General features: G+C 41.3%; 1 protein-coding gene across 2 annotated transcripts in view; it reads left to right on the top strand.

The window, feature by feature from the left end:
* The window catches only part of tmem104 (transmembrane protein 104), a 126,120-nt gene extending 123,860 nt beyond the window's left edge, over window positions 1–2,260 (top strand). For both annotated transcript variants that reach the window (XM_034190527.1, XM_034190526.1), the window contains exon 10: window positions 317–2,260. In XM_034190527.1, the coding sequence (XP_034046418.1) occupies window positions 317–1,077 (761 nt within the window). In that variant the 3' untranslated portion in view covers window positions 1,078–2,260. The remainder of the gene's footprint in view (window positions 1–316) is intronic.
* The last annotated feature ends 17,608 nt before the right edge of the window (window positions 2,261–19,868 follow it).

Genomic DNA, 19,868 nt, shown 5'->3' on the forward strand with positions numbered 1-19,868 from the left:
ATATTTATGTGTTCCACTTGGTAAACAAAAGGGTTCTGCTGGTGGTGGAAACACAAACCAAGCCAGACTTAAGTGTTCAGGCCCACACCATCCGTGCAGTACCAACCAGAACCGCTCAGTGGAAACGGGACTCTCAGCATCCTCAAGGTGTGACAGCTGCATAATTTATTAGATGTATGCCCACATACGCCAGAGTTCTTAATACGGTCGGCATATACTGGAGAAATCATCAAGATGTGACAGGGCCCTAAGGTTTTGGTAACATTTGTGGATAATTCATGTTCTTAAAACATGCTTTTCTGTTGTGTTTTCACAGCTTTCACCATGATGATCATCTTGGCTCTTATACGCATCGGTAAAGGGACAGGCGAGGGCAAACCACCAGTAGCCAGCTTGTCTGGGGTGCCAAACCTGTTTGGTGTATGTGTTTATTCCTTCATGTGCCAACACTCCCTACCTTCCTTAGTGACGCCCATCTCTGAAAAGAAACATGTTGGCGTCTTGGTTCTTGCAGACTATATTCTTATCCTGGGCTTCTATGTCCTGCTGTCCTTCACTGCCATCTTCTGCTTCGACAGCTCATTGCTCTATGACATGTATACACTCAACTTCACTGATAACTGCAATGTGCTCGACATTCCTGCCTTGCGCTATTTCTTAGGCCTCTTCCCTGTTTTCACCATTAGCACTAACTTTCCCATCATTGCAGTCACTCTTCGCAACAACTGGAAGACTCTGTTCCACAGGGATGGAGGCACATATCCGTGGGTCGTGGACAGAATTGTATTTCCACTTATTACGCTGGTACCCCCTATCATTGTGGCCTTCTGCACCCACAACCTGGAGTCCTTAGTGGGCATTACAGGATCCTATGCTGGCACTGGGATCCAGTACATTATCCCCGCCTTCCTTGTATATTATGCCAGACGGCATCTGGAGCCAGTGGTGGGCCAAGATGCCATCAACAAGCACCAGTCTCCCTTCAGACACACTTTCTGGGTGTGGTTTGTTTTGGTGTGGGCTGGATCCTGCCTCGTGTTTGTCACAGCCAACATTATCTTGACTGACAAAAAATGAGGACTGTATTTCATAATTTTGTTTGGGAGAAAGAAAAAAATCTCTGGCCAGCACAATTAATGAAGCCTTACGTACCGCTGGTTGGACCATGTGCCTTTTTTATGGGACTAAATGGAACTCTGCCACATATATTAAATGTATTTAAGATTGAAATGCTGGTTTGTATTAAATGTAATTAATTTATCAAACTTATTAAAAAGGACCAAATGGGAAAACGTTGTTCTATCATGAACGTTGGCGCGCTGCATGGCAACAATAATATCAGGGAGTGTAAATTGGGAGACTTGTGTGGACAAAAAGTATGTTTTCAGTCTATATCCAATGGTTACGTTTCTGAAGGTTTTGTCCTTTCACAGCTTCTTTTTTGTAATGTACTTGATAGCTGTGAGGTACAAGGAGTGAAACGTGTGTCTTAATGGCGCATTCTTTCCCACATGCATCATTTACCTTACTGTTAGATACTAGAGGTTTTTTCCATTACCAGAATGTTTAATGAAAGCCACAGAGTACTTTGTGATGGCAAAGGAACTGGACAGAGTAGGGTGACGTTTACAGAATGCTGAATATTGGTGACTATAATTTAATGCTCACAATAATGACAATTGAATAGACAATGAGGTGTTGATTTGACTCCCACAGAAACAGACTGCTGGTGTGGATGTTGATGCTGGATTTCAGTCACTGAGGTAGGGGAATTTCTGATGACTACACCAGCTGGACCTCCAATTTGTCTTGTAGATGTTTTTACTACTCATTGAAGTGACTTTGATACTATAAAGTTACTATATAGTCTGTGTATGAAGATGCAGGAGCTCATGTCGCCTGTCATTTAGATAGAAGACATCCAGAAGGTCACAACTATTGAACCTCCCATCTATTGGCAATCTCCTCCTTGCATGTTTATTAACTTTTTCAAAACAGCTGAGTCCAGAGTTGTCACAGTACCTGTTTTTGTTGCTTAGTGATTGAGGTAAATGAAGTCGAAAACATTTTGAGTGACTTGGAAATGTTAAAGCATCCCTCCACTGACCTGTCCAAAGAAAACTTCAATGTAAAAATGATGATTTGTATTAAAATTTACTTATGGGCTTTTAAAATGGATCATGTGTAAAAATGGCTGTAATTCCTAAATTATAAAGGATATTTTTTGTTAAACTCCTGGAATTAAAGATTACAATCTTCATGATGAGCACATCTTGATTGTTTTGGAGCATTTTCAGGGGAAAGGTTGCAAACTTGTCCTTTCATGAGCAGTAACTTTACAAGCTGTCAGAAGGCTCATTGGACAGCACAGTACTAATAAGGCATATACTAATATTTGTACTGTTCTAATAAAATCTGTTCTTTCCTGAACAAGCACATACAGTGAAAACGAGGACCAAGAGGCTAATCATGTTCATGAATGGACTCAGTGGGACTTTGTTTTGATTTTGATTTGTGTGATATTTCAGGATCAAGTGTTGAAAGAAATTCTCTTTCCTTAACATTTATTTAACAACACAACCTTTTCCTGTGAAAATGTCCTTTGTTTGAAACTCTGTGGTGGTGGTGTACGGATGCAAAATTTCATTTAAACTGCACGACTCCATATAGACATGAAAGGAGTGGAATACCTACTAAGATTGTTTGAAATTAATGTGAATGAGTTTGTGATTGCCATCCATTGGCCACTAGAATAGGCTAGGGTCCCTTTATTCAGAGAGTAGCGTTAACTTAGAACATGGCACCATTTTTGGGCCAATTGTGCTAACAGCTCAAAAAAAAAAAAACGGTTTTAATGAAGCTTTTATGTTTTCAGTGTTTTTGTTTTTAACCACATACAGCAACACATCCAGGTATTGGTGCTATCAAAATTAATATAAAAATAGTTAAGCTATCAAATTTACATAAATTTACCATTTATGATGATTTATTTAATTAATTTAAAGCCTGATTTATGCTTCTGCAGCTCTGTAACTCTGTCATGACGCCGACGTGCATGACACACGTGCGTTTTAAAGTTCTCAGTCACTGGATTATGCTTTATTATGGACTAATTTGACCCTCAACAAGCTTTTCTTTCTACTATCATCACCTCCAAATTCAAAGGTAAGCTGTACAATTTCATCTTTTACCGACTCCATGTTGTAAATTTGCAGACTTTTCTGCCAAACGTATGTGATCCCCAAATTTAATCAGCGTGCGCACTGCAAAAACTATTAAAATATGAGAGTGAAAGCAGAAAAGTGTCAAATCACAGCCTTTTGTGGTGTCTGATTTAACAGTTGCACATCAGGCTGTGGGTCAGTGTCTGAGGACAGTGTGGGGAAAAAAAAATAAACGGTCGGGCTTTTAATCATGGAAATGACTCCGGTCCCGCTTTGTTCAAATCGACGAGTGTCAGTGCTGAACTTTAATTTTGTACCTGTTACTGTGCACGTACAGACTTATCTGTCCGGTACATGTGAGGGGTTTTTAATGAAAACACGGTGCTATCGGAAGGGACATTTTATCCGATATAAATGAAAATCCGTTAAACAAAATCCATTATATATGGTGTTTATTATATGGAAAACCGTACAAAAACAGCAAGGGAATTTGAAACTTCTGGATTGATCTGATTTAAATTATTTTGCAGTGTCTTTTTTTATGTAGTCTTGTGCATTTTTGTTACTTTTGATGATCAAGGAAAATATGTATGAGCTGTAAGGGTATTAAATAAGGTGAAGAAAATGTCTTGTACTTTTTTTTACCATTTTAAAATAAGGGGACGCAAACCTTTGCAAACCTCAGCTATATGACTATTTCTATCCATCTATATAACAATCTGCTGACGACACAAACAATGTGTCAGGACCTCTTCGGAAGACCAGGGGCTGTGTCCGTTTCTCAAGGACTGGAGTTGCATTGGGAAGAACGTCCCAGTGTGGATCTGTGCTGGATCTGCAATACTAACACTGATAACCCTAGTTCTCAGGTATTTGACACAATTGAAAATGTCCAGAGCAGCAACACTGAAAAAGCTTTAGGGTGTCTGTCATACTGAAGTGATGATATATACAGCTGAAAGAAGGAGACAGACAGGAAAAAACAACAACCAGGGCTGGATTAATTAACAGGCTCATACTGGCTGAGATAATCACATGCTAGATAAGACCCGTGATGCTCTCCTGTGGGTTCTCATATATAAAAACAGTAACTACATTTGTTTGTCATAGAGGCCAAACCTCCGTCACAATCCAGATCTGATCCGGATTGTGTGGACATTTGAATTTAATATTGAAAAGCCCATTTGATGTGCGTTTTGCATTGTATCTCAATCAAACATACCTTAATCACTCATTTTTCTGTTATGGATTTACGTACATCACCAAAATTGGATGGAGGTTCCAATTTTATGTCTGTCTTCCTTCCAGTTCCAGTCGGAAACCAGGTGCCAAAAAGCAATGACAAATTGTGCATAGCAGGTATAAACAATGTTCTATGAAAATTATCTGAAAAAATTCAGAAACTGAAAAAGTTGGGGGTTAAATACTCTGACAACACCACAAAAAACACGCTTTTGCATCACTTTTGTGTCACTGACAGCAAAGACCATCACAACACTTGAAGGTTCACTTAATGGGGACTTTTGGATCGGGTGAAGAGGTTTGTTTACTGGCCTCCTTTCACGACTTGTGTGTGGTTAATCCCAGCTGATTTACAGGTGTATGCCCTGCTTGTTTAGTTTCAGTGAGACCGAACGTAATAGTTCAGTGGGTCCATAGACACTTGGTTCACTGACCAGCAAACCTTCAGGGTTTCATTTAAAGTCTTTGTAAAAATTTAGAAAAAGGTTCGAGTCTTGGAAAAGAAAGTTGTGGAGAATAATTAAAATTAACAAAATGAATAAATAAAACTTTTGGCATTGAGCAGAAAAGGAAGAATTTGGAGGCTCACAAATTCACTCTTAATTTGGAAAACTCAGCCAGGAAGTTGTCTTCAAAATGCAGATGACTTGACTCATTCCTTAAAGTTATACGTGCAAAAGTTATGGCCCCTTCACACATAATACGAAGTTGGGTGAAAGAAATGCGGAAAAAAAAAACAACAAATTGGGAAACCATGAAAAATTCCACCTGTTGTCGGGAGGGACGCACGGTCAGACAGGCGTGCACAATACCGTATCAACAGTTTTGTGCATGCTCATGCGCATGCACAATGCAAGCACGTTACAGGTGTGAAACCACATCGTGCACACGCAGCAGCGGAAGAAATTAGATGTGGAAATGTACATAAATCAAATGTCTAAGGACAAATTAATGACAGTGCACAGATCATTATAAGAACTATTAATGTACTGTATAAATGTAAGACAATCTGGTAATGAGTCTGTTCTCACTGTACTAAAGTAAAGAATGAAAACAATTTTTACTGTGACTGTTTCTGCACTCTGGCCAAACAATTTCCTGTGGGATAAATAAAGTTCCCCTTATTATTCTTATGTAGTACCACTTCAGGAAAGCATGCCGATATGTACTGAGTGGACTATTCAGAGGTTGTGGTCTACATGGCAGGATATGTGTTCTCCAGCTGTGAGCAGAGATAGCACAGAGCTGGACTGCTGCGGGTTGTCTGCGACACACCCAATTTTTCAGTGCAAGTCACAGCAGCAGAACACATATCTGCCATCAACTCAACATGCCACAGCAATGCACGTGTGGCCAGGCTCTCATGACATGCTGATCATTGTTTTATTATTTATTGTTCTTTGTTGTAATTTAACATGTTGTGTTCACCCTGTCAGTGTCAGCTGCGGGAGTGAGTCTGAGCTGGACACACCCTGTATCTGCAGAGTGAAGCAAAGCCATCACGCATGAGTGAGCTCCTCATTGCTTGAATTCTTTTATTTTCCCACTGTTTCTTTTAATTGAACACCTCGCTGTCATTTGCACTTTTGTCTGACAAAGTATGTGTCATCTGACAGCATCAGTGAGCCTTCGCTGACATGATCTGAGCAACACGCCCCCTTCGGTTCACTGTCACTGTCTATGTTGCGACCGCATGTCACATGGCTGTCTGCTCGATGGCCACGGCAGCCATGGACCAAGCATTTTTTTTTATTTGTGACAAACTACCAGAAAGAATATAACTACATGCAGAAACAACTTGAACATTTGTGCACTGCTGCGTGGTGATCCCACCTCCAGAGGGACATGCAGAATAAGACATGTTGGGTGATCCACAGCTCCGACATGCTGGTCAGGTGTTTGTGCGAGCCTGTCAAATGCATCAACGCGTGTGGGCATGCAGCTGAAATGATCATAATGTCCCATTTTGTGTAATGAAAGGGAATGTGATACATGACGTCCAATCGTGGACAGGCCAGGCCGTCCAGATGTGCACAATGCACTGGAGAGCGATCGGACTGCACTCCAGCCGCATTTTCCACCTCAGCTGCACCTCTACAGTGTTGTATTGTGGTTTAGGGGTAGACACATGACACACTGGCAATGTTGCTGGGGGGGAACCGCACACTCACACACCATTTGTCTGTGTGTGTGTGTGGGGGGGGGACACTGCATTCATTTTAGTTGTTGCTCGGGGGGAGGGCATGGCACACTCGTGGGGCACTTAGGAAATGTGAAGCCATTCGCACATCCAGCTCGAAAGTGGTCACCTGCTCTCTACTTTTGTACTGGCAGTGCGAATGGCCCCACGAATGGCACCTGGACTCCAGGTGACTATGGCTGAGAGTGGGTTGAATGGCCATTTGCATGGCATTCAACGACTTTTGGCCGCTGGTGTGAAGACGGCCTCAATAGCGTCATTCAGCCACAGTTTGACATGGCCAATGATTCTGTTCAGCTCCTGGGCTGCGGCACAATGTGTCTAGCCTGTGTACGACATACCGTTCAAATGCTCTGAACACGATCAGATGGCAGTGCAACCTCATCTTGCCCGACATTTAAATGGGTTTCCGGCATGAGTGCATGGGCTGTGCCCGAATGAATGTGGCAACTCCCATACGAGGCATCTAAGTGCAGCTCCGATTTCCCATGAGTGTCATTTGACTCTTCCTTTGTGCACCATTCTTCCTCAATCGTGTTATGTGTGAAGGGGCCCTTAGCCATGTAAGTCCATCAGAGTACATTTACTCTGATGGACTTACATTTACTCTGATGGACTACCCAGCAGTGGGGAATAAGTTTCATTACACTAGAAGTCTTTCAGAAAGCACTGTAACTAGGTTTAAGGATATGATTCCTTCTTTATGTTCTCTAATGCCATATACCAACACAGTGCAGAGTAGCTACCTAAACTCTGTAAGTGAGATAGAGTATCTCGTCAATAGTTTTACATCCTCATTGAAGACAACTTTGGATGCTGTAGCTCCTCTAAAAAAGAGAGCTTTAAATCAGAAGTGCCTGACTCCGTGGTATAACTCACAAACTCGTAGCTTAAAGCAGATAACCCGTAAGTTGGAGAGGAAATGGCGTCTCACTAATTTAGAAGATCTTCACTTAGCCTGGAAAAAGAGTCTGTTGCTCTATAAAAAAGCCCTCCGTAAAGCTAGGACATCTTTCTACTCATCACTAATTGAAGAAAATAACAACCCCAGGTTTCTTTTCAGCACTGTAGCCAGGCTGACAAAGAGTCAGAGCTCTATTGAGCTGAGTATTCCATTAACTTTAACTAGTAATGACTTCATGACTTTCTTTGCTAACAAAATTTTAACTATTAGAGAAAAAATTACTCATAACCATCCCAAAGACGTATCGTTATCTTTGGCTGCTTTCAGTGATGCCGGTATTTGGTTAGACTCTTTCTCTCCGATTGTTCTGTCTGAGTTATTTTCATTAGTTACTTCATCCAAACCATCAACATGTTTATTAGACCCCATTCCTACCAGGCTGCTCAAGGAAGCCCTACCATTATTTAATGCTTCGATCTTAAATATGATCAATCTATCTTTGTTAGTTGGCTATGTACCACAGGCTTTTAAGGTGGCAGTAATTAAACCATTACTTAAAAAGCCATCACTTGACCCAACTATCTTAGCTAATTATAGGCCAATCTCCAACCTTCCTTTTCTCTCAAAAATTTTTGAAAGGGTAGTTGTAAAACAGCTAACTGATCATCTGCAGAGAAATGGTCTATTTGAAGAGTTTCAGTCAGGTTTTAGAATTCATCATAGTACAGAAACAGCATTAGTGAAGGTTACAAATGATCTTATGGCCTCGGACAGTGGACTCATCTCTGTGCTTGTTCTGTTAGACCTCAGTGCTGCTTTTGATACTGTTGACCATAAAATTTTATTACAGAGATTAGAGCATGCCATAGGTATTAAAGGCACTGCGCTGCGGTGGTTTGAATCATATTTGTCTAATAGATTACAATTTGTTCATGTAAATGGGGAATCTTCTTCACAGACTAAAGTTAATTATGGAGTTCCACAAGGTTCTGTGCTAGGACCAATTTTATTCACTTTATACATGCTTCCCTTAGGCAGTATTATTAGACGGTATTGCTTAAATTTTCATTGTTACGCAGATGATACCCAGCTTTATCTATCCATGAAGCCAGAGGACACACACCAATTAGCTAAACTGCAGGATTGTCTTACAGACATAAAGACATGGATGACCTCTAATTTCCTGCTTTTAAACTCAGATAAAACTGAAGTTATTGTACTTGGCCCCACAAATCTTAGAAACATGGTGTCTAACCAGATCCTTACTCTGGATGGCATTACCCTGACCTCTAGTAATACTGTGAGAAATCGTGGAGTAATTTTTGATCAGGATATGTCATTCAAAGCGCATATTAAACAAATATGTAGGACTGCTTTTTTGCATTTACGCAATATCTCTAAAATCAGAAAGGTCTTGTCTCAGAGTGATGCTGAAAAACTAATTCATGCATTTATTTCCTCTAGGCTGGACTATTGTAATTCATTATTATCAGGTTGTCCTAAAAGTTCCCTAAAAAGCCTTCAGTTAATTCAAAATGCTGCAGCTAGAGTACTGACGGGGACTAGAACGAGAGAGCATATCTCACCCATATCGGCCTCTCTTCATTGGCTTCCTGTTAATTCTAGAATAGAATTTAAAATTCTTCTTCTTACTTATAAGGTTTTGAATAATCAGGTCCCATCTTATCTTAGGGACCTCGTAGTACCATATCACCCCAATAGAGCGCTTCGCTCTCAGACTGCAGGCTTACTTGTAGTTCCTAGGGTTTGTAAGAGTAGAATGGGAGGCAGAGCCTTCAGCTTTCAGGCTCCTCTCCTGTGGAACCAGCTCCCAATTCAGATCAGGGAGACAGACACCCTCTCTACTTTTAAGATTAGGCTTAAAACTTTCCTTTTTGCTAAAGCTTATAGTTAGGGCTGGATCAGGTGACCCTGAACCATCCCTTAGTTATGCTGCTATAGACGTAGACTGCTGGGGGGTTCCCATGATGCACTGTTTCTTTCTCTTTTTGCTCTGTATGCACCACTCTGCATTTAATCATTAGTGATCGATCTCTGCTCCCCTCCACAGCATGTCTTTTTCCTGGTTCTCTCCCTCAGCCCCAACCAGTCCCAGCAGAAGACTGCCCCTCCCTGAGCCTGGTTCTGCTGGAGGTTTCTTCCTGTTAAAAGGGAGTTTTTCCTTCCCACTGTAGCCAAGTGCTTGCTCACAGGGGGTCATTTTGACTGTTGGGGTTTTACATTATTGTATGGCCTTGCCTTACAATATAAAGCGCCTTGGGGCAACTGTTTGTTGTGATTTGGCGCTATATAAAAAAATTGATTGATTGATTGATTGATATACTTTTATATGAATTAAGAAATGAGATCAACATGTTATGCCCATCTTCCTAATTTTCACAAAGAGTTTGGAACAAAGGAAATTGCCTAATGCGTGGAAGGAAGCATAAAGTCAATTTATAAAAAAAGGTGATAAGCATTCAACAGCAAATTATAGACCCGTCAGCCTAACATCCATCAGCTGTAAGATCATGGAAAAAATCACATGCAGTGATTTGATAGAGCACCTTGAAAACAATAATATAATAATCAGAGACCAACATGGATTTAGAAATGGAAGATCGTGCTGCACCCAACTGCTGGAGGTCATGGAACTCTGGACCAACATACTGTACCACGGCATCCCACTAGACTGCATTTACCTGGACTTTGCCAAGGCTTTCGACAAAGTCCCTCATAAAAGGCTAATTTCTAAAATTCATTCTCTTGGCATAGGTGGGGACATATTAGGATGGCTAATAGATTTCTTATCAAACAGAACTCAAACAGTTGTAATTAAAGACAAGCAATCAACAAAAAATTCCTCAAGGGAGTGTTTTAGGCCCTATGTTCATTATGTTCATCAACGACCTAGTGTCATCTTCTATAAAAATTTTGCTGACGATACTAAAATGTTAAGCAGCATCCAAGACCATGAATTATTACAAGATGACCTAAATGCCCTACTGGAATGGTCCAAGAAATGGCAGCTACACTTTAATATAGATAAATGTAAAGTTATGCACTTTGGAACCAATAATCCTTCTTTAACGTATAGTATGTTAGACAACAACTTAACCACTGAGTCGATGGAAAAAGATCTGGGAGTAAATTTCGATGACAAACTTAAATTTTCAAAATGTAGGAATAATTACTGCACAAGCTAACAGCAGATTGGCTTTAATAAAAAGAACTTTCAGTAATTTATCGGTGGACACAATAATCCCCCTTTACAAAGCCCTAATTAGGCCCATTTTAGAATATTGTACCCCAGTGTGGGGACCAATGCTCAAAAAAGACAAGATTGAATTAGAAAAAGTACAGAAAAGAGCTACCAAACTAATTCACTGCCTTAAGGAATTGGACTACAACAAACGTCTTTATAGGCTGACCCTGGACTCACTTAATTTCAGAAGGAGAAGAGCCAATGTTATACAGGTGTTCCAGATTATAAAGCAGATTGACAGAGTTGACCAAAACCAATTTTTCAACCTCACCGAATCAGACAGAACCAGACGCCATAGGTACAAGCTAGCTAAAAGCAATGTAAATAACAACCTTAGGCAGAACTCTTTTGCCATCAGAGTAATTAATGATTGGAACAGCCTCACTGATGCAACAGTTTCCTGCGACAACTCGTTTAAGACTGCACTCAAAAAAGAATGGTTATATCATCCAAAACGATATAAAATGCCCTAAGGCCTAGGTGTAATTAGGTTACATCTTACGAAATACCAATTTGGATATTGATATGTCTTATTAATTTTCTCTTTTTTCTGCTTTGTTTCCAAACACAGGTAGCCATCAAGACATCACAACAGATATGAACATGATATTGGGTGATGGCAGAGTGGGGGTACTACAAAAAAGTACACACAAAAGATTGATTACCGAAGGGGTGGAGGACGTATGGGGCAGGCCGGGGGCCAAATTTGAATGAATAACACAAATGGCACTAGATAACATTATTTATCATCACCCCCCAATCATACCAGCCAAAACACATTATTACATAGCTGCAGGCATCTGTGACATCACTACACGATTGACATCTCCAAATTACTAAGAAGTTATCTTCAATAATAGTCAATTACACTACACCCAAATAATAGCAGCAATAGACAACACAATCTCATCCATCCACAAACACGGTGTAACACCTATAATAGCTACTAAGTACCCGATCCACTTACACACATGGAACCTTCACACGCTACTCAAAAAGAAATCTTCATGCCTAAACTACCAGAAAGAATACAACCCCTGGCAAAAATTATGGAATCACCGGCCTCGGAGGATGTTCATTCAGTTGTTTAATTTTGTAGAAAAAAAGCAGATCACAGACATGACACAAAACTAAAGTCATTTCAAATGGCAACTATCTGGCTTTAAGAAACACTATAAGAAATCAGGAAAAAAAAATTGTGGCAGTCAGTGACGGTTACTTTTTTTAGACCAAGCAGAAGGAAAAAAAATATGGACTCACTCAATTCTGAGGAATAAATTATGGAATCACCCTGTAAATTTTCATCCCCAAAACTAACACCTGCATCAAATCAGATCTGCTTGTTAGTCTGCATCTAAAAAGGAGTGATCACACCTTGGAGAGCTGTTGCACCAAGTGGACTGACATGAATCATGGCTCCAACACGAGAGATGTCAATTGAAACAAAGGAGAGGATTATCAAACTCTTAAAAGAGGGTAAATCATCACGCAATGTTGCAAAAGATGTTGGTTGTTCACAGTCAGCTGTGTCTAAACTCTGGACCAAATACAAACAACATGGGAAGGTTGTTAAAGGCAAACATACTGGTAGACCAAGGAAGACATCAAAGCATCAAGACAGAAAACTTAAAGCAATATGTCTCAAAAATTGAAAATGCACAACAAAACAAATGAGGAACGAATGGGAGGAAACTGGAGTCAACGTCTGTGACTGAACTGTAAGAAACTGCCTAAAGGAAATGGGATTTACATACAGAAAAGCTAAACGAAAGCCATCATTAACACCTAAAGAGAAAAAAACAAGGTTACAATGGGCTAAGGAAAAGCAATCGTGGACTGTGGATGACTGGATGAAAGTCATATTCAGTGATGAATCTCGAATCTGCATTGGGCAAGGTGATGATGCTGGAACTTTTGTTTGGTGCCGTTCCAATGAGATTTATAAAGATGACTGCCTGAAGAGAACGTAAATTTCCACAGTCATTGATGATATGGGGCTGCATGTCAGGTAAAGGCACTGGGGAGATGGCTGTCATTACATCATCAATAAATGCACAAGTTTACGTTGATATATTGGACACTTTTCTTATCCCATCAATTGAAAGGATGTTTGGGGATGATGAAATCATTTTTCAAGATGATAATGCATCTTGCCATAGAGCAAAAACTGTGAAAACATTCCTTGCAAAAAGACACATAGGGTCAATGTCATGGCCTGCAAATAGTCCAGATCTTAATTCAATTGAAAATCTTTGGTGGAAGTTGAAGAAAATGGTCCATGACAAGGCTCCAACCTGCAAAGCTGATCTGGCAACAGCAATCAGAGAAAGTTGGAGCCAGACTGATGAAGAGTACTGTTTGTCACTCAGAGACTGCAAGCTGTTATAAAAGCCAGAGGTGGTGCAACAAAATACTAGTGATGTGTTGGAGCCTTCTTTTGTTTTTCATGATTCCATAATTTTTTCCTCAGAATTGAGTGATTCCATATTTTTTTCCCTCTGCTTGGCCAAAAAAAAGTAACCTTTACTGACTGCCACAATTTTTTTTCCTGATTTCTTATAGTGTTTCTTGAAGCCAGAAAGTTGCCATTTGAAATGACTTTAGTTTTGTGTCATGTCTGTGATCTGCTTTTTTTCTACAAAATTAAACAACTGAATGAACATCCTCCGAGGCCGGTGATTCCATAATTTTTGCCAGGGGTTGTATAAGAACATGCAGAAACAACTTGAAGCCACCCTCAGCATGTTAAACAATTACATAACAGACAAGAACACTGAAAGAAACATTGAAACACCACTACTTCATACCTGTATTAAAAAAAAATAGGAAAAACAAAAAATATACCATTTACAAGCTTATGCATGACGGATCCCCTCTAGCTGCCACCTTATCGTGGTGGGGGAGTTTGCGTACCCAGATGATCTTAGGCGCTATGTTGTCAGGGGCTTTGTGCTCCCTGTAGGGTCTCCCAAGGCAAACAGGTCCTAGGTGACGGGTCAGACTAAGGGCAGCTCAGAACCAACATGACCAGTGAAAGATCAAGGGCTGAGACGTCGCCCGGTATGGAGGAGCCGGGGTCCCACCCTGGAGCCAGGCCTGGGATTGGGGCTCGCGCGCGAGCGCCTGGCGGTCGGGCCTTAGCCCATGGGGCCCGACCAGGCTCAACGCGAAGGAGCAGCGTGGGCCCGCACCTCCTGTGGGTTCACCACCTGCAGAGGGGGCCATGGGGGTCGGGTGCAGATAGGATTGGGTGGCGGTCGAGGGCGGGTGGCCCAGCGGACCGGTCCATGCTCACAGCCCCTGGCTGTTGGGACGTGGAATGTCACCTCGCTGGGGGGCAAGGAGCCTGAGCTTGTGCGGGAGGTTGAGAGATACCGACTAGAGATAGTCGGGCTCACCTCCACGCACAGCATGGACTCTGGTACCCAACTCCTGGAGAGGGGCTGGACGCTTCATTTTTCTGGCATTGCCCACGGGGAGAGGCGGAGAGCTGGGGTTGCATTGCTTATTGCTCCCCAGCTCAGTCGCCATGTGTTGGAGTTCACTCCGGTGAACGAGAGGGTCGCGTCCCTACGCCTTCGGGTCGGGGACAGGTCTCTCAGGAGTACGGGGTCCGGGGTCCTTTGCTAAGGGCTATCCGGTCCCTGTACGACCGCAGCAGGAGCTTGGTTCGCACTGCCGGTAGTAAGTCAAACGTGTTTCCAGTGCACGTTGGCCTCTGCCAGGGCTGCCCTTTGTCACCGGTTCTGTTCATTATTTTTATGGACAGAATTTCTAGGCGAGCCAGGGTGTAGAGGTGGTCTGGTTTGGGAACCACAGAATCTCGTCTGCTGTTTTCGGACGATGTGGTTCTGTTGGCTTCATCAAATCAGGACCATCAGCGTGCACTGGGGCAGTTTGCAGCCGAGTGTGAGGCGTCTGGGAAGGAAATCAGCACCTCCAAATCCGAGGCCATGGTTCTCGACCGGAAAAAGGTGCTTTGCCCTCTTCAGGTCGGTGGAGTGTCCTTGCCTCAAGTGGAGGAGTTTAAGTATCTCGGGGTCTTGTTCACAAGTGAGGGACAGATGGAGCGTGAGATCGATAGACGGATCGGTGCAGCGTCTGCAGTGATGCGGTCGCTGTATCAGACCGTCGTGGTGAAGAGAGAGCTGAGTAGGGGGGCAAAGCTCTCGATTTACCGATGGATCTACGTTCCGATCCTCACCTATGGTCATGAGATTTGGCTCATGACCGAAAGAACAAGATCGCGGGTACAAGCGGCCGAGATGAGTTTCCTCCGCAGGGTGGCTGGGCACTCCCTTAGAGATAGGGTGAGCATTGGAGATCATTGTAGATGAACAGCCTGTAATTTTTTGCACCTGCGTATGTTTTCCCCTCTCCAATCAACTTTTTAATCAAACTACGCTGTTCTTCTGAACAATGTCTTGAACATCCCATTTTCCCTCAGGCTTTCAAAGAGAAAAGCATGTTCAACAGGTGCTGGCTTCATCCTTGAATAGGGGACACCTGATTCACACCTGTTTGTTCCACAAAATTGATGAACTTACTGGCTGAATGCCACACTACTATTATTGTGAACACCCCCTTTTCTACTTTGTTTTACTAATAGCCCACTTTCATAGCCTTAAGAGTGTGCATATCATGAATGCTTTGTCTTGTTGGATTTGTGAGACTCTACTGAATCTACTGGTACCTTGTTTCCCATGTAACAATAAGAAATATACTCAAAACCTGGATTAATCTTTTTAGTCACATAGCACTACTATTATTCTGATCACTACTGTATGTCTCACAATTGTATCTAAATTCCTATAAACAAGAGGTGGGGGATGGCTGATGCTGTTCAGCACAGAACCGTCATGTCAAACCCTTCCTCTATATGTGCTTACAGTCAGAACCAGATAATCACAATATAGGAAGGGCCCGGGGCTCACCCACAGGTCGGCACAGACCTGGTTACAGCCCTGAAACTATTCCTTTCATTGTATTCACGTCAGCGATCCCAAATCTGGACTTAAAATTGCTATATCATATATTCAAGAACATATACTGGAAGTTAACTTGATCATTGTAAAAAACTCAAAAAGCTGTATTATAGTCCTATATTACTGTTGAATTTCTTGGTGACAGATGCACTATGATGAATTTGTTTAATTAAGCACAGGCACTGTATACAACCCCTGGCAAAAATTATGGAATCACCGGCCTCGGAGGATGTTCATTCAGTTGTTTAATTTTGTAGAAAAAAAGCAGATCACAGACATGACACAAAACTAAAGTCATTTCAAATGGCAACTTTCTGGCTTTAAGAAACACTATAAGAAATCAGGAAAAAAAAAAATGTGGCAGTCAGTAAAGGTTACTTTTTTAGACCAAGCAGAGGAAAAAAATATGGAATCACTCAATTCTAAGGAAAAAATTATGGAATCACCCTGTAAATTTTCATCCCCAAAACTAACACCTGCATCATATCAGATCTGCTCGTTAGTCTGCATCTAAAAAGGAGTGAACACACCTTGGAGAGCTGTTGCACCAAGTGGACTGACATGAATCATGGCTCCAACACGAGAGATGTCAATTGAAACAAAGGAGAGGATTATCAAACCCTTAAAAGAGAGTAAATCATCACGCAATGTTGCAAAAGATGTTGGTTGTTCACAGTCAGCTGTGTCTAAACTCTGGACCAAATACAAACAACATGGGAAGGTTGTTAAAGGCAAACATACTGGTAGACCAAGGAAGACATCAAAGCGTCAAGACAGAAAACTTAAAGCAATATGTCTCAAAAATCGAAAAATGTACAACAAAACAAATGAGGAATGAATGGGAGGAAACTGGAGTCAACGTCTGTGACCGAACTGTAAGAAACCGCCTAAAGGAAATGGGATTTACATACAGAAAAGCTAAATGAAAGGCATCATTAACACCTAAACAGAAAAAAACAAGGTTACAATGGGCTAAGGAAAAGCAATTGTGGACTGTGGATGACTGGATGAAAATCATATTCAATGATGAATCTCGAATCTGCATTGAGCAAGGTGATGATGCTGGAACTTTTGTTTGGTGCCTTTCCAATGAGATTTATAAAGATGACTGCCTGAAGAGAACATGTAAAGTTCCACAGTCATTGATGATATGGGGCTGCATGTCAGGTAAAGGCACTGGGGAGATGGCTGTCATTACATCATCAATAAATGCACAAGTTTATGTTGATATTTTGGACACTTTTCTGATGTTTGGGGATGATGAAATCATTTTTCAAGATGATAATGCATCTTGCCATAGAGCAAAAACTGCAAAAACATTCCTTGCAAAAAGACACATAGGGTCAATGTCATGGCATAGGGTCAATGTCAATGAGCAGATCTGATTTGATGCAGGTGTTAATTTGGGGGATGAAAATTTACAGGGTGATTCCATAATTTTTTCCTCAGAATTGAGTGATTCCATATTTTTTCCCTCTGCTTGGTCTAAAAAAGTAACCTTTACTGACTGCCACAATTTTTTTTCCTGATTTCTTATAGTGTTTCTTAAAGCCAGAAAGTTGCCATTTGAAATGACTTTAGTTTTGTGTCATGTCTGTGATCTGCTTTTTTCTACAAAATTAAACAACTGAATGAACATCCTCCGAGGCCGGTGATTCCATAATTTTTGCCAGGGGTTGTATATGCACGTCCGCTCGCCCAGTCGCACGTATATTTATATATTACTTGTTACAATTTTGCTGGATTATTGGGAGGTCAATAACCCTGGAGGTTACAGCCTAAAGCGACTACGACTATGAAGATAAGTTCCGCCCACTTGGCATCAAAATGCTTTCACCAGAAAATTGAGAAAATCCAACTACATTGAATAAAATAATGTGATAGTATTGTAACTTTCTTTCTTTGACTCATGTACGAATGGACTAGTCATCTTCTAAACCCAACCTAGAAAATGGAAGTGATTAACAAAAACACTGTACACCATGATTCATTAATAATCAACAAACATTTAAACAAGCACCAACAGATTAAAAGGAAGACTTCTAACATCACATGAAATGAAAGGTTAAATTGGAATATAAATTGTTGATTAAGCATGAAAACACAGGAAATGACATCAGAATTTTCTGTTTTCTTTGTTAAAAGGATATTCGTGTACTAAGCGGTCTGTGTTCTTCCAAAAGGGAGCACTGTGGTTCCACCCCTATGTTGATCACTATATAACCTCTATTCTTTAGCCATCTAGCTGAAGGAGGCACTATATTTATTGAGATGTTATCAGTAGAATGTGTCCTATTTGTGTCTGGACATTCTCTGCATTGGACAGGTTTCATTAAACTCTCGTAAATTCCATTTGAACTGGTACTGACTGGAACAGTCTTGATCCATAAGGACTGTTTGTTGAAGTTTTCTTGAGATGTCATAAATTCACCCAGGAAATGTTTGGAAGGCTTGGTCACTTTGTGAAAAAGGAGGTTATGAGCATTTTGATGCTTGGTATCAAGCCAAGTGATAACACATTCATTCTGGCCTTAGGAATGTTTGGGTAGTCCACTCCTTTGTTAAAAGTGAAAATTGAAGCCAATCTTTGTGTTGTGTGGGCCGCCAGAAGAGGAGGTACTGCTGGCCCACCACCAGAGGGCGCCCTGCCTGAAGTGCGGGCTTCAGGCACGAGAGGGCACTGCCGCCACGGACACAGCCGGGAGTGACAGCTGTCACTCATTAGCTCTTGACAGCTGTCACCCATCTACTCTACATCATCTCACTCCATAAAGACCAGACGTCATCTCCACCTCGTTGTCGAGATATCGTACTTCTATGGAGGTAACATTCTCTGCCTATATTGATTGATTCCAAGTGCTATTGTGTTGCAGTTGTCAACCAGAGGACCGGCGTGGGTCGCGACTGTTTCGTCCTACGTCAGATAAGTGGTTACACAGACGCTGCACCAGTGTGTGTTAGAGGTGGAGGTGGCATTCCCACCATTGTTGTTACTGGGTGTACACACACCCACACTTGACTGTTTTTGCTCTTCGCCAGCAGTACCAGATCCGACAGTCGGGGACGGTGATCACCTGGGAATTCGGGACTTGGCGGCTCCAGTATTCACCAGGTTCGGTGGCGGCGGAAATCGTGTGGTTCTGGCTCTTCTCAGGACAGCCGTCTTCTATCCTCGAGCCTGCCCACACGTCACCTTTGTGGATTGACTGTTATCAGATTCTGAGATTGTCTGTATATTCATTGTGCACCTTCACAACATTAAATTGTTACTTTTTTGGCTCATCTATTGACCATTCATTTGCGCCCCCTGTTGTGGGTCCGTGTCACTACACTTTCACAACACTTTGCTTCTGTAAAGATGTCTTTGAGCAGATTCCCCACACCGTTCAGTCTCACTAACTACAATTTATGCATAAATTTAAATGAAGTTAATTTAAACAGTATTAAGGACATAACTGTATCAGTATGGTGATCCATTTGAAGTATCGGATGTGATGATCTGTATTGTATCGAGTTTTGAGAAATGATATAGAGCCCTTGTGTGAATGAATAAATGCATCTTGATATTTTGTATGCAGTCTTTATTTAGTTTATGTAAATCACTCAAACATTTGGTATATGCGGTGACTGACGGCACATTTACTCAATATGCAAAATTAATGTATCATGTCCAAAATGAATATATGTAATGTTTTTTTTTTATATTACACTTCTTTTGTGACTTTGGTAAAGCCATTTCGAACACCAAAAAAGCTTATCCACATGAATAAAGGAGTATTTTCACTAAGAAATTTGAAGAGTTTCTGGAATTGCTTTTCATATTTTCACATTTCGACCCAAATTACATTTTGACACAGTGTTCTATGTCTCACATTCACAAAACATGCAACACATGGGCATTATACTATACAAGGTCTGTTAGAAAAGTATCCAACCTTATTTATTTATTTTTTTCAAAAACCTGATGGATTTGAATCACGTGTGCTTGCATGAGACAACCTTGAACCTTTGTGCGCATGCGTGAATTTTTTCACGCCTGTCGATTGCGTCATTTGCTTGTAAGCAGCCTTTGTGTGAGAACGTGTGTAGTCTCTCGTTGTTTATTCTT

The sequence above is a fragment of the Thalassophryne amazonica genome, chromosome 16 (assembly GCF_902500255.1).
Source record: "Thalassophryne amazonica chromosome 16, fThaAma1.1, whole genome shotgun sequence".
NCBI lineage: Eukaryota > Metazoa > Chordata > Actinopteri > Batrachoidiformes > Batrachoididae > Thalassophryne > Thalassophryne amazonica.